Source organism: Lampris incognitus, chromosome 1 (genome assembly GCF_029633865.1).
Source record: "Lampris incognitus isolate fLamInc1 chromosome 1, fLamInc1.hap2, whole genome shotgun sequence".
Classification (NCBI taxonomy): Eukaryota; Metazoa; Chordata; class Actinopteri; order Lampriformes; family Lampridae; genus Lampris; species Lampris incognitus.
Window position 1 is genome coordinate 10,779,601 of NC_079211.1, and position 14,736 is coordinate 10,794,336.

General features: G+C 45.2%; 1 protein-coding gene across 1 annotated transcript; it reads left to right on the forward strand.

Annotated features, from left to right (window-relative positions):
* Positions 1-763: 763 nt before the first annotated feature.
* Positions 764-13,770, forward strand: LOC130122414 (nitric oxide-associated protein 1-like). The gene is made up of 8 exons (XM_056291320.1): positions 764-2,093; positions 4,666-4,830; positions 7,390-7,497; positions 8,152-8,252; positions 9,223-9,354; positions 11,358-11,474; positions 11,626-11,743; positions 12,817-13,770. The coding sequence occupies exons 1-8, from the start codon at positions 845-847 to the stop codon at positions 13,077-13,079; spliced, it is 2,253 nt and encodes a 750-aa protein (XP_056147295.1). The 5' UTR covers positions 764-844; the 3' UTR covers positions 13,080-13,770.
* Positions 13,771-14,736: the final 966 nt, after the last annotated feature.

Here is a 14,736-nt window from a genome sequence, read left to right on the forward strand (position 1 = left end):
TTTGCAGCGGGCTTTTGTGTTCGTCTCCTGGAACAGACGCGATCCGTTGCTTTACCTTTTTAGATATTACCCCCATTTCGACATTTTAGCTCAGGTTAGCTTGCTAGCAAGACCAGCCAGACGCTCGCTCCGGATCCGACAAAACATTTGCGCATGGCGCGTCGGTGTACGTCATCATTCCGCGTCAGAGCCAATCTGGCCCCTCCCTCCCTGCGCCTTCTCCCTCGTTTGTTATTGTAGAGAATACCTGTCAATCACATTCACAGGTCTTCTCTACAGGGACGAGGGGGGCGATTCATTGTGGAGTTCGGGTTGTGAAGGGATGAAAAGTAACTTTTCGTCGGGGGAGCCGAGAAACCGCCCTAATGGAACAAAAAGTAGGCCAAATTATCACAAGCTGCCCAAAGCCATTTTTGCCCGCCCAATCAAATAAGAAGTATGTAGAATGGCATATAGAAGGAGCCCAGTTGGGCGTGAAACCCCCAATTTGGCAACACGGGGAACGACCGTTGGCAGACGTGACGTCACGGCCGAGGCGGGCGCATCCCTATAATCAAAATTGAATCAGTGGCTGATAATGTTGCTTTTACATAAATTCTAGAGTTATTTTCTATTCTGAAGCCATAAATGTAAAAAATAAAAGTCATAATTTTGGAAAAATCATCGTTTTTTTTAAACGCGTGAATAAAGTACGACAATTACGTCACATCCGACCAGGAAGTCAACGGCTGCTGTTAGCAACTCACGTGTGGGTCTCTTGTTTTCTTTTACCTCCAAGGTTAAGTAGCGATATTCTTCTTTTTTTAGATGTAGCTTCACTCCGCAAAACTGTATTATTACAAAAATGTATAAATTACTGCAATTCCGGTTACAGGGATTTGTACATTTTAAACGCTTCCGACGTCTTTGTGTAGCGGCGAAATACAGAGAGGATGCTGCAATGTTTAATCCGAGGCTGCCTTGCTCAGCGGCTGAGAGGATTTTTAACCATCAGTCTGCTGACATGGCTCAGACAACCTTCAGATTTTATAGCACCAGAGGAGTTAGAAGTCTGGAAAGTGAAAGGGGTATAATGAAACCCAGCAACACCTCCACCGTGGACCCAGAGAAGGAGGAGGAGTTTGTGTTCCTGGATTCTTTTGATCCAGAGCCTGATGAGGAGGAGGAGGAGGTCCACATAATGAGGCTGCAGAAGGATTTTCAGATGAACCTTTCCTCCACAGTTCCCAAGACGGAGGAGAAGGACAAGTCAGTTGTGAAACAACTGAGAGCTCTGGAGCTTCAGCTGAAGTCACTGGAGGGCAAAGGTCAAGAGGTCAGCATGGGTTCCCTCATTGAGTTCAGGGACATTAACTTCCCTCTGGATGAGAACATCATTAAGACAACCAAGAAGAAAAAAAACATGGGTCAGGTCAAGATCTTTGGCACGCCAGACGTGGATGAGCCCATCGGTAACACTTGTTGTTCGGGTTGCGGTGCCGTCTTGCACTGCACCGCCCTAAACACACCAGGCTACTTGCCCAGTGAAAAGTATAAAGCACTTTTAGCAGAGGAGCAGTTGAGTAAGGCCATCTGCCAGCGGTGTTATCTGCTCATTCACCATCAGAAAGCACTGGATATCACAATGTCCAAAGAGGAGTATAGGAAAGTCGTACATGGTATAAAATCCCAGAAAGCTTTGGTCCTGTTGATTGTTGACCTTTTGGACATCCCGGACTCAATTGTGCCAGACTTGCTGGACTTGGTAGGGGAAAAAAAAGACATTGTTGTTCTGGGGAATAAGGTGGACTTAATACCTGGAGACTCAGACAACTACCTCCAGCGTATCAGACGCCGTCTCTCTCAGTACTGCACGGATGCAGGCCTCGGTGATAATGTCAAAGATATCCACCTGATCAGTGGCAAAACGGGCTACGGCGTGGAAAAGCTCATCTCCAGTCTCCAGCGGTCATGGAAGTACAAGGGTGACGTGTATCTGGTGGGAGCAGCCAACGTGGGGAAGTCGACACTCTTCAACACGCTACTGGACTCAGACTACTGCAAATCCAGAGCAGTGGATTTCATTAGCAAAGCCACCATATCACCATGGCCCGGTAAGAAGAATAGAGGGACTGCAGGGATGGGAGTCCCCTTCTCACAGTTAATCCTTCTTTCTCTCTCTTTCAGTCTCATCATCTCTGTCTCTTGCTATCTTGCACTGTCTCACATGTTTTCTGTTTCTGTCTCACTGTCTTTGCCTGTCTCTTTCTTGTTCTCTTTTTTTCTCACCATCTCTCTGTCTCACTGACTGCTTCTCTCTTGCTTGATCTATTTTTCTCTCAAGTTTTCTCTTCCTGTTTCACCTTCTCTGTCTTTTTCTTTCTGTTTCACCATCTTTTTGTCTCCCTCGCTCTCTCTGTCTCACCAATTCTTTTCTATCTGTCTCTTGATTTCTTTACATCGGCATCTCTCTCTCTCTCTCTCTCTCTCTGTCTCACTCGCTCTCTGTCTGTCTGTCTCGCACAGGATTACATTCTTTGCCACTCTAGCTCTCTCATTCTCTCAAATTAATGTAATTTAAGTCACTTCATTGTCAAATACAATGTTTTTTGTAAATTTGCATAAGCATATATTCAACAAGACAACCGTGATGTAGTAATATTAGATAGAGATGTAATTAGATTAGAATTAGATGTAGTAATATTGTAGTAGTAGTGATCATAATAGTAATTCAATTCTCTCTCTCAATTCATAATACAGTTCTTAATTTTGTCCCACTTTGACTCTATCCAATGATGTCTGACAGTGGTTTCTAGTCTTAATTGTCCGAATAAGAGCCAGGATTACTATAGAAACATCCATCCAGCCATTATCCGAACCACTTATCCTGCTCTCAGAGTCCCGGGGATGCTGGAGCCTATCCCAGCAGTCATTGGGCGGCACGCAGGTAGACACCCTGGACAGGCCTCCAGGCCATCACAGGGCTGGCACACACACACATTTATACCTAGGGACAATTTAGTACAGCCGATCCACCTGACCTACATGTCTTTGGACTGTGGGAGGAAACCGGAGCCCCCGGAGGAACCCACACAGACATGGGGAGAACACGCAAACTCCACACAGAGGACGACCCGGGACGACCCCCAAGGTTGGACTACCCCGGGGCTCGAACCCAGGACCTTCTTGCGATGAGGCGACCGCGCTAACCACTGCGCCACCACACGGCACAGTGGTACAGTGGTTAGCGCGATTGCCTTACAGCAAGAAGGTCCTGGGTTCGAGCCCCGGAGTAGTCCAACCTTGGGGGTCGTCCCGGGTCGTCCTCTGTGTGGAGTTTGCATGTTCTCCCCATGTCTGCGTGGGTTTCCCCCGGGGGCTCTGGTTTCCTCCCACAGTCCAAAGACATGTAGGTCCGGTGAATCGGCTCTACTAAATTGTCACTTTAGAAACATCAGACTTCAGATTAGTACTGGGCACTGTGGAAAATATTATCATGGTAGTCACAGGGAATCTTACACGATAGTGACAGATATCACAATATCTACTTACATATGCGTTAAATACCATGTTAGAGTCCATCTAAGTTCATCATATTGAACTGTTTGGTGATGTATAGTTTTTAACCTATCGTAAGGCCTATTGTAGCATTGGTATTAAGCTTTATTATCCACACATACAGATGCAATGCAAAATATAATATTGGTAAACATGAAATGAAGCTAATTATATTGCAGCCCCTGTTTGTCTCTATGGTTTTCTACGGACACGAGCGTAGTACTGATGTCCATAAGGCTCTTCGGTGCTTCCTCCATAGGAGCAGCTGTGTTCATGCAGGAACAGTCGAAAGATTCACTCCATTTAAGAAAAACCCGCTTGTATTCCCGACGCCAGGAACTATGAATAGCACTGAGATGCTGTTTGTCGACGGGAAAACGGCCTCTTTGTGTTTCGCAGTAACTTCTGTTTGAGCTCCTGTCCTCAGGCCGGAGGGCTGTTTTTTGGGGGTGGGTGGGTGGGGGATGCTGAGGATGACTGCTGATATATGAAATCTGAAAACTTATTTTCCAAAACATCAATCACATTACAATATGATAAATGGCTTCTTTGTAAAGGAACGAGTCCCGCAGTCCCAAAGCCACTTCCATCGTCTACTCAGTGAGATGGTGTGAAAATGGAAAATCAAGAAAACGGTCGGATGGTGCCAGGGTTCACGGCTGTGTGTGTGTGTGTGTGTGTGTGTGTGTGTGTGTGTGTGTGTGTGTGTGTGTTCACAAGGGGACACAGTCTCACTTGTGGGAATCTGAATTAAATGGGGTTGAGAGCCACGAAATGAGATAAACGGGCCGATAAATATCGTAACTGGAGTTAATGCGTGCACAGACTTCACATTATTATTCCACAAGAGAAAGCCACTGCCTGTCTGGTATACAACTGAAGGCTTTTGAACCGCGTTACAAAACTACACAAATCTAAGAACAGACAGCAGACACTACATCACAACAACACCACGTTACAAAACACTGAAGCGTTGATGTTTTGTCTCTTTTGCATGGACAGGGTTTCAGTGGGGTTTTTTTATTATTATTTTTCCAATACGATGGCGTATTCCTCATAATCATCAATAGCTTCTCTCTGTCTCTCTCTCTCTCTCTCTCTCTCTCTCTCTCTCTGTGTGGCATTCAGGCACCACCTTGAACCTGCTGAAGTTCCCCATCATCAACCCAACCCCGTACCGCCTGTTCCGCAGACATGAACGCCTGCAGAAAACCTCCGAACAGACTGAGGATGACCTCCCTGCAGCGGAGCAGAAGAGACTGCAGCTCTTCAGAAAACAGGGCTACCTAGTGGGTAAGAGACAGACGGGAGCTGCCGGCTGGCTGCGGCGGCGGCGTGTTGGTAACAGTTTTCAGTTGAGGCGACGGCATGATGGTCGGGGTTTTACAAAAGTGCTTTCATGGATCGACTTGCTGTTGACCAAATGCGAGAGCAAAGATGTTATGGCAAAGTGACTATCACATGGTTTATCCATTTAAATTGAAGGGATTTGGAGGCGTCTGGGTCACGTAGTGGTCTATTCCATTGCCTACCAACACGGGGCTCGCCGGTTCAAATCCCCACGCTATCTCCGGCTTGGTCGGGCGTCCCTACAGTCACAATTGGCCGTGTCTGTGGGTGGGAAGCTGGATGTGGGTATGTGTCCTGGTCGCTGCAGTAGCGCCTCCTCTGGTCGGTCGGGGCACCTGTCCAGGGGGGAGGGGGAACTGGGGGGAATGGCGTGATCCTCCCATGCACTCTATGTCCCCCTGGTGAAACTCCTCACTGTCAGGTGGAAAGAAGCGGCTGGCGACTCCACGTGTATCGGAGGAGGCATGTGGTAGTCTGCAACCCTCCCCGGATCGGCAGGGGGGGTGGAGCAGCGACCGGGATGGCTCGGAAGAATGGGGTAATTGGCCGAGTTCAATTGGGGAGAAAAAGGGGGAAAAAAGGTGATAATAGTAATATCTCGGGGGCAAGGTAAAGTAACATGAATAAACGAATCAAGTTAAACCCCACACCCGCTCATGAAGCCCGGTAGGTCTGCATCCCTGTGGATGCGGGGTAATATGACACCGTGCCAAAAAAGGTCCTCATATTCTCTCACATCTACTCCGTGTATTGGGTTTGTGCAGACGCAGTCTTTCCATATGTATACTAGACAATAGCTCCTTGACCCAATGCACAAAGCTGGGTGGAGTGACAGACTTCCAGGTCAGGGGAACAAGTTTCTTAGCAACCACCATTCCTAGGTGCAGAGCAATCTGCATGTCGCACGGCAGCTCAGACGTCTCTGCAGAGCATCCGAAGATGGCCAGGTCATGGCTGGGCTGAATGTCTCTGGAGTAGGCTTTTGAGAGCCACTCGGAAGTATTAGCCCGAAAGGTGTATAATGTGAGACGCAACCAGAAAAGGGATGCCGGTGATCCTTCAGCAGAGCAACACGTCGCATTCAGGAGACACTGACGGGAAGATGCGGTGCAGTTTTGTGTTTGAGTAATGCAACCTGTGCATCACCTTGTACCGGATCAACCTGTAACGTGGGTTAATAGAGCAACAGCGAGCACGGCACAATGCCTCTTCCCAGAACTCTGCTGGTATCTCGTGACGTGAGATCAAGTCACTGGCCCAGGCTTGCCTAATAAGAGCTGAAGAAGCCAACGTAGCAAAGCAGTTCACACATTTTGATACTAGCTGCTTGGGGCGGACTCAAAAGTGTGGGCACTTTTCCTTAAACGTAATGTTTGCCTTGGAGATATCGGGGAAAAAAATGTGAATTTGGAAGATTGAAATTAGTACTTAATTGAATAAATGGTGCAAATTGGCCATCGGTGTACAGATATAAAAAAGTTGTGGTAGCTTTCTGTCTCCAGACTGCAGACGCCCCACCTACCTGTCCAGGCTTGAACGAGTGACTTTGGCACATGGGAGTGTGTGTGGAAACACTTAGGAGTTTGGCAAGCCACTTTATCTGATTTAATCCACCCATCCATTATCCAAGCCGCTTATCCGAATTTAATTTGATATTTTAAATCTAATATTTAATTTATAATAATAATAATAATAATTTACATTATTATCATCATCAATAATTTAATTTATTGTTATTTCATTATTAATTGTGTATAATAGTTTACTTTATATTTAATTTATAACTTAATATTCATTTAATATTCACTAGTAATTCTTTAAGGTAAAGTTTTGTTGAACTGACTTGTCTACTAAGGCAGACATAGAAAACAAAAGAGCTGAAAGTGAAGAGTTTTTAACAGCAGAGGCTTCTAGCTGCAGCCATTAAGGGTTCCTTTCAGTCTCTGCACCTCCACATTTCCAGTAGGTAAGGGCCCTGCAGTTTATTGCATTTAATTTTATTCAATAAAATGTTTATCCACCTCAAGCAAATATCAAAACATTTATGCAAATTTTAGGGTTTTTTTTTTAATTCGATATTTGCCATTTTTCGTTTTTCAAATCGAACTGAACAATTACAGTTGAAAGTCTCTGTGATTTTATTTTCTAACAATTTAACATCCCCAAATCCCATTTACCCACATCCTGCCCCCCCCTATCTACTCCTACCCCGTCCCGCAGGCCCCTTCTCAGAGAGAATTAAACCACATTACAGTAGGTCCAATAGAAACACGAAAAAGGAAACAAAGGGGGGGAAATAAATAAATAAAGGAGTAAATATATAAAAGAATTCTGTCAACCTTTTCTATTAGAAAAGACAAAATTCACACAGAAACACTTGGATGGAAACCCGCTCACTAACATATAACTCATAAGTGCGTTGTTCTGTAACTTTACTCTTAGTCTTCCATGTATGTCTGGTTAAATGATTTATTAAATAAAGTAAAATCCACTTCTGTCTAGGTCACATTGGGAGAACTTTCCGGACTCAGGCTGGATCCAAAAGTGGTCTGATAGAGTTTGACCCCGACAGTCTTGCCTATGGAGACTACGGAGAGGAAGTGAAAGCGAGTAAGTTGATCTTTAACTGTAACAAACGGTGTTGTAAATTCCCCTGGTGTTCTTTTAGGCAGGCGGAGGTCAAGTGCCTTGTTTTAAGGTCCAGCCACTAGTTTAGGGATTCAAACTACCAACCATTTGAGAGCAGGCTGTCTATAAGTCAGTCTATCACTGCCCCATGTTAGCTGGTCAAGGCATTACCATATGGTCAAGTCTCACTTCTGCTCTGACACACCAAGCTTAATACGGACATATGGTCCATGTCATCTCGTCAGATCTGATTCTGACTGACAGACAGCTGTGGATGAAACTAGACGCTAACATGAAACCCGCCGGCTGGTTTTCATCATAATCATCGATAGACTGATGCTATGGACCGGGGGACATTGTGGCTTTGCAGATGATCCCTGCGTCTTGACAGTAGAAAGGCACAAAATCTCCAGTTAGCGGGGAACCATAGAACTGCATGTGGAGTAGCGCCCCATGCTTTAAACAAACATGCGCAACCAAAACCCTGTAGGGGGCGTCCTGACGGATGACCTAGGTGAGGAGGTGTTGGTATTCATCCCAAATCATTTCATGAGATGCCCCCCCCCCCCAGCGGGAATAGAACCACTAACCCTTGGACCGGCTGGTCTTTTCTGTGAATTCCTCCATCGTCATCAGGTCCCGTACCGTCGAAGGAGGAGGAGGTCGGCCTCTCCCACAACGAGGTGAAAGACGCCCACTGGCTGTACGACACCCCCGGCATCCTGAAGGAAAACGATGTGAGGCTCTTCTCTTTACCGACAAACTGTAGACGACTGACCTAGAACATGATTTAAAACATTACAAGATGATACAGACAGACAGACGGATGGGTGGATCCATTCCTTGCCCAAATCTAGTAGTGTACTTGTATTGTGGTCTCTATGATATAAGACAAAGCTTTCTTCTAAATTTATCTGGGATAGTAAATTTGGTGTTTTTCCGCTTTCGGAGACAACCCGAGTCTCTTTCGGTGTGAATGGAGTGTGTTCATCCGTTAGAAAGACAGAAAGTGGCCTCACGGGTTTTGATTCCCCTATGAAAACCACACAGTACTCTCATAGTTGTAATACAGTTATGATAAACCAAGCTATCGACTACATGAAATGTGCCACAACCAACAAGCTGTACGACTTTCAGAGACGTGTAACGCTTGACTCGTTGTGTGGAGCAGGTATTTAGTTTCTATTGGTTATTCTCTGGTAATGTTTAACAACCAGCCACTTTTACTTTTCCAGACTATGACGTCACCGTTCTTCATCAGCCAGGGGACATTTGTTCATCAGTCCGCGTTCCTTGTTGTCTAAAACACTCTCTCTTTATCTGTTTCTCTTTGTTTCTGTTCATCTCTCTCGCTCTCTCTCTCGCTCTCTCTCCCTCGCTCTCTCTCTTGCTGTCTCCCTTTGCTTTCTCCCTCTCTCTCTCTCGCTCTCTCTCCGTCTCCCTTGCTCTCTCTCTCTTTCTCTTGCTGTCTCCCTCTCTCTCCCTTGCTCTCTCTCTCTTGCTGTCTCCCTTTGCTTTCTCCCTCTCTCTCTCTCGCTCTCTCTCCGTCTCCCTTGCTCTCTCTCTCTTTCTCTTGCTTTCTCCCTCTCTCTCCCTTGCTCTCTCCCTCGCTCTTTCTCCCTTGCTGTCTCCCTCGCTCTCTCTCCCTTGCTCTCTCTCTTGCTCTCTCACTTGCTGTCTCTCACTCACTCTCTCTCTCTCTCTCAGGTCCTCAGTGTCCTGGTGGAGAAGGAGGTGAAGTTTGTGGTTCCCACGCAAGCGATAGTCCCCCGGACGTTTGTGTTGAAGCCCGGCATGGTTCTGTTTCTGGGCGCCTTAGGAAGGATCGACCTCCTGCAGGTCCCCGAAGTCACACTTTGTCTTCTCACAGCAAACTCAGTCTGACAAACCAGTTACACGAGGGCGGGATGCTAACCGCATGCTAACATACGGGAAGTTTACCATGATGCACTTGACACACAAGTGTAAGTGTAGTCTGCAGGCTGTCGGAGGTTTCAAACTTGTCATTTGCAGCCATTATACACAGTGCAGCCATATTGATTAAAACGCTTACTCGCAGTTGCTGTTGATAACTGAAAAAAAGTTGGAAAAAACCTGTTGAAATTCAAAAAAGCGGAAAATCTGTAACAGGTAAAAATGTAAAATAAAGGTAAATATAGTTTAAGTAAAATATATAAAAATCGAAGGTAATAATCTGTACTTTATGTACATACCATACATGTAATAATAATTTAATAATTTTATCTATATAGCGCTTTCCTAAAACAATGTTACAAAGTTATTCACAAAAAAAACCCCAAAGATAAATAATACAGATAAAACCAGACAAGGCGAGAATAAGAGCAAGATCAAATAAGAGTAAAAATAAAAACAGGTATCCCAACATTTGTAAAACCTAATCATAAAAAGAAAAGTGTAGTATGTAGTATGTTCAGTTGTGCGGTTGTCTAACTGTAATAAGACGAAAAGAAGGTTTATTTAAAGGTAGAACAAGTTGGACTTTCCTAAAAATCCATGTACAGACTCGTACAAAAATAACCCCTCTCAGTCGTCACTTATGACCCGCTAGACGTGTCCGGCGGTGTCTGTACCTGCGGAGACCCTGTCCTCTGCCTGTATTTTCCTATTCGTCTTATTCTGCGGCGTACGGGACGTTTCTGGGCGTCGACCTTTGGGCAGCGGGACTCTATAAAAACGTAGCGACCAGGTGTCAGATATAGCGAGGCGAAACGCCAAGCGGACAAAGCTGGCTCCAGAACGAGGGGGACTCTGGGGTTGGCTTTCACCCGCTGGTCGGCCTGTACACCGAGATGTGATCCAGCAACTGTGGTCAGGGGGCGTGTCCTTCTGGTGACGGGGGGCGGGGGGGGCAACTTTGAATGTTGTGTTTACAAACCGCAACCGCCAAATCCTACTCCTTTAAGCAAGGTGATGAAGTCTTTGGTTCTCCAATGGGACGTATTGCACATTACCAGTTGTGATATCTAGAAAAGCAAAATGGTTTATTCTTTGGTAAATTAATGAACGTACTTACAGTATTACTACAGGTACCTGTAGTAATACTGTAATACTACAGGTACATATAACATGAAGCCTTTGCTTCAAGTTTTAAAGCTGATATGTAAGAGGTCGTGCGTTTATAAGCTGGACGATGTTATTTATATATATATATATATATATATATATATATACACACACACACACACACACACGCCACTCAAACGTCTAAATCTGGGGCGTCCGGGTAGTGCAGCGGTCTAGTCCGTTGCCTACCAACATGGGGATCGCCGGTTCGAATTCCCGTGTTTTCCCATGTGAGGACTCTCTTCTGCCCAGCAACAGTAAAACTGACCTTAGGTTAAGAAAAAAAAAATCAGGTTTAAATATAGACAAGATAAAATCATGTAACAGTCCGACTCCCGTCTTTCTAGTCATCAGTTTTAGCCAAAGTGTCTCAGACAGATTCGGAAAGAAAACTCTAATGTGATGTTACTGAGCCTTCTGGTTTAGCTCTGAATAAGCTTCCTGTCCAGGTCGAGGGCATAAAATAGCCCAACCACAGCTCCACGGTTTCTGCAGAGAAGACCAAGGAGATATTTTAAGTTTATCAGACAACAAACGAGTTCGGTGTCAGATTACTGCAGTTGGAAAATGCGGAACAGCAGTTTTTACCCATCCTGCAGGTTTGGGTCAGTGGATTTTGTGTGCTTAATGCATAAGATGAATAATGATGATATGCAGCTGTTTTGTTTTTTTTATCAATTCTTCCAGCTGTGAGATTATTTATCTAATGAGAAGTGTTTCTCTTTTAACATAACTGCTACCATTCATTTCCTCCCCAGGCAGAGAAGTCCTGCTGGTTTTCTGTTATTGCCTCCAACCGGATGCCAGTTCACATCACCACTCTTGAAAAGGCTGACAGCATTTACCAGAAACACGCCGGACACACCCTGCTGGGGGTGAGGGGTGTCTTTTTCTCAAGTCTGTCCACTGTCGTCTGTTCGTCGTGAACCTCACGAGTCACTATGGGACCACACACCGGTCATCGTGTCTGAAAACTGTACGAGCGGAGTTAACGTCTCGATCTGAAAGGTCTGTTTGTTTGTCCAGGTACCAATGGGTGGAGAGGAACGCATGAAGACTTTTCCACCACTGGTTTCACAAGACTTCCAGCTGGTGGGTCAGGGTTATAACCAAGCCATAGCGGACATCAAATTTTCCACTGCAGGTAAAACAAACAAAAAAACCCTACGTTAAAATATAACTTATTTAGCTAAAATGCCTATGAGTCTCCATCATTCCCCTGTTGCTTTGCTGGTAGATCCTCCTGTGGGGGGTGCACTTAAGTTGAGGATTTGTACTTAGTGGGTAGTAGGAGGACGTTTCCCCCTCATTTATATTTTAAAATCTGTTTTAAATGATAATAAATTCTAACAAAGGGCACCGATTCGAGTCCCCGTGTTACCTCCGGCTTGGTCGGGCGTCCCTACAGACACAATTGGCCGTGTCTGCGGGTGGGAAGCTGGATGTGGGTGTGTGTCCTGGTCGCTGTACTAGCGCCTCCTCTGGTTGGTCAGGGCGCCTGTTCGGGGAGGAGTGGAAACAGGGGAGGAATAGCGTGATCCTCCCACGCGCTACGTCTCCCTGGTGAAACTCCTCACTGTCAGGTGAAAAGAAGTGGCTGGCGACTCCACATGTATCGCAGGAGGCATGTGGTAGTCTGCAGCCCTCCCCGGATCAGCAGAGGGGGTGGAGCACCGACCGGGACGGCTCAGAAGAGTGGGGTAATTGACCGGGTACAATTGGGGAGAAAAAGGGGGGGGGGTAAATAAATACATGAATAAATAAATTCTAACAAAGGGGTTTTGAACCATGAGCTGAAAAGCAGCAGAAGGGTGATAGCTGGAGAAACGAAGGCCGCTGGCTTGAAACTGACTTGAGACAATTTAAACACACTGCTTTCATCCATTAGTATAGGGATGCCCTTGAGCAAGGCACTTGAAACTGAACTACTCAATGACCACCAGTGGGCCGCTGTGGGTGTACTGGGCAGCTCTCAGTAACCAACAGTAGAGGGCTATGGTTGTACTGGGCAATGATAATAATTATAATAACTTTTATGTAGCACTTTTCTAAAACAATGTTACAAAGTACTTTACAAATAAAATCAGACAAGAAGACATGAGCATGGATGTGAAAAAGGGTGTGCCCCTCAGCGAACTCATCGTGTATAAACAAATGTATATATATGAAGGGCCATCTGGTTTGAACTGACGTCTCTCATTGGACACCTCTCTCCAGGTTGGGTGGCGGTGACGGGGGTGGAAGGGAACCAGGTGGTTCTGAGAGTTCACGCCCCGGAGGCTACCGGCGTCTCTCTGAGAAGCCCGCCCCTCCTCCCACACATTGTAAATCTGAAGGGGGAGCGAATCAAAAAGTCCAAAGCCTACAAGCCCGTGAAACCCCGCCCGCTGCAGGGGGACAACCCCCTGTCACTCAGCACAGCACAGGGAGCCAAAGCGAAGAAGAAAAAGAAAACGAGCTCGAGTCTGAAGAAAAGTTAATGTCCACATGGGGAATTCCTTCCCAATGTGCTGGCTACATCTATACTGCATAAAGACGTTGTCCAACAACCTCTGAACTACAGAATGGCCACAGGTTTGATGCTGAAGTTGTGTTACTTCTGATTCGTGGAGCTTACTACATGCTAAAGACACTCTTACCCATAATGCCCCATTGCCACGTGATTGGGAAGTAGCTCTGGTGGACCAGCTGTGAAAACAATAGGGATGAATATCGGTTCCAGGCTGAGCTTCAGGGATTTATGAAGACCCGAACAGCTGCAGTGTTGGCTCGTGTGCATGTCATCAGCTTTCCACAGTTTAATTCTTGAAAACATGTCCAACGGTCATTTAAATTTCAAACTAATTAGAACATTTTGTCTTTGGCAAGGAAAATAGTTCACTCTCCCAGACACTTTAGCAGTCTCGTTTTACTTTACACCCCGCCGTGGATAAAAAGCTGGTTCCCAAGTTATCAGAGGTTTCGAACGGGCCAAACTGCACGTAGGCACTGAATTTTCCTAATTTTTGTATTCATATTTTTTTTGTTTTCATTTGTTCATGTGTCCCGGTGCAGCTTGTATTTGATGAAATGAAAATGGAGTTTTTTGAAGAGCTTTGAGTCAGTTTTTTTTTTGTGACAAATTCTGGACCTGTAAAATAAATAAATAAATGGGCAACTGAATGATGAACCACAAGAACAAAAAAAAAAAAAAACCCTGTTGAAGTTAATTTTAGCATGGCACCTTCAGCGACCGAAAGTAAAAGACCAAGCTTGTACTGTGAAGGCTTTGGTGAAGCAGCTTTTTAATGGACAGAGCCTACGTTCTGGACCTCCTGCCCAGTAAAACAGACCGACACGTGGACGCAGCTGTTCGGTTCTGTTCAAAATCCTGGACAGAAGCGCTCACATGCCTGGAGGAGATGAGGCCGTTTTGTCCGGCGATTGGCAAAGAAATGGTCAAAAAATTTCCGCTCTCCTAGCAAAAAGTTTTAGAGAACGTAAAACACTCCGGCACTAGATTTTGCTCTTCTTTATTTAAAAATGTACAGAGGAAAAGTATGATACAGTGAAGCAACAAAGTACACGTCCATCTATATTGCTTTTCCTGAACCTCCTGGTGACGGATCGGGAAGTTGCACCACGCTAAATTAATCTGCGGTTCGTTTGAACATGATCCATTTTAAAAAACATAGTTTCTAACTGCAAATACTCCACAACTAGAACAGTGTGTTTGGTTACAAGACATAGACTTCATATGAAAAGTGTCTGTCAATGACCTCACCGTCTCTCCACAACCACAAGCGATGGACTGACCTACCCCTTACGCAACACTGCCGCGTCAGTTTAGTGGATTTGGTTACTTAAGAGAGAAACACACAATAACAAAAGTAAGGAAAACTAGTAGTCAAGTTACCTAATTTCCTTTATAAACATTTACCTCATACTCTTATTGCTTGTGTAATTACCATGTTATAAATGTGGGGAAAAGGATTAGTGTCATACACGTCTCACCAGCCACTAACATAGAAAGTGGACAGAGAAAGCTGAGAAAGTACAGGAGGTATAAAGAATATATACCAAGATAAAAAAACAAAACAAAACTGGGAACCCAACATCTACAGGCATGAATGTGAGAGTTGCAGATATTCTCAAACA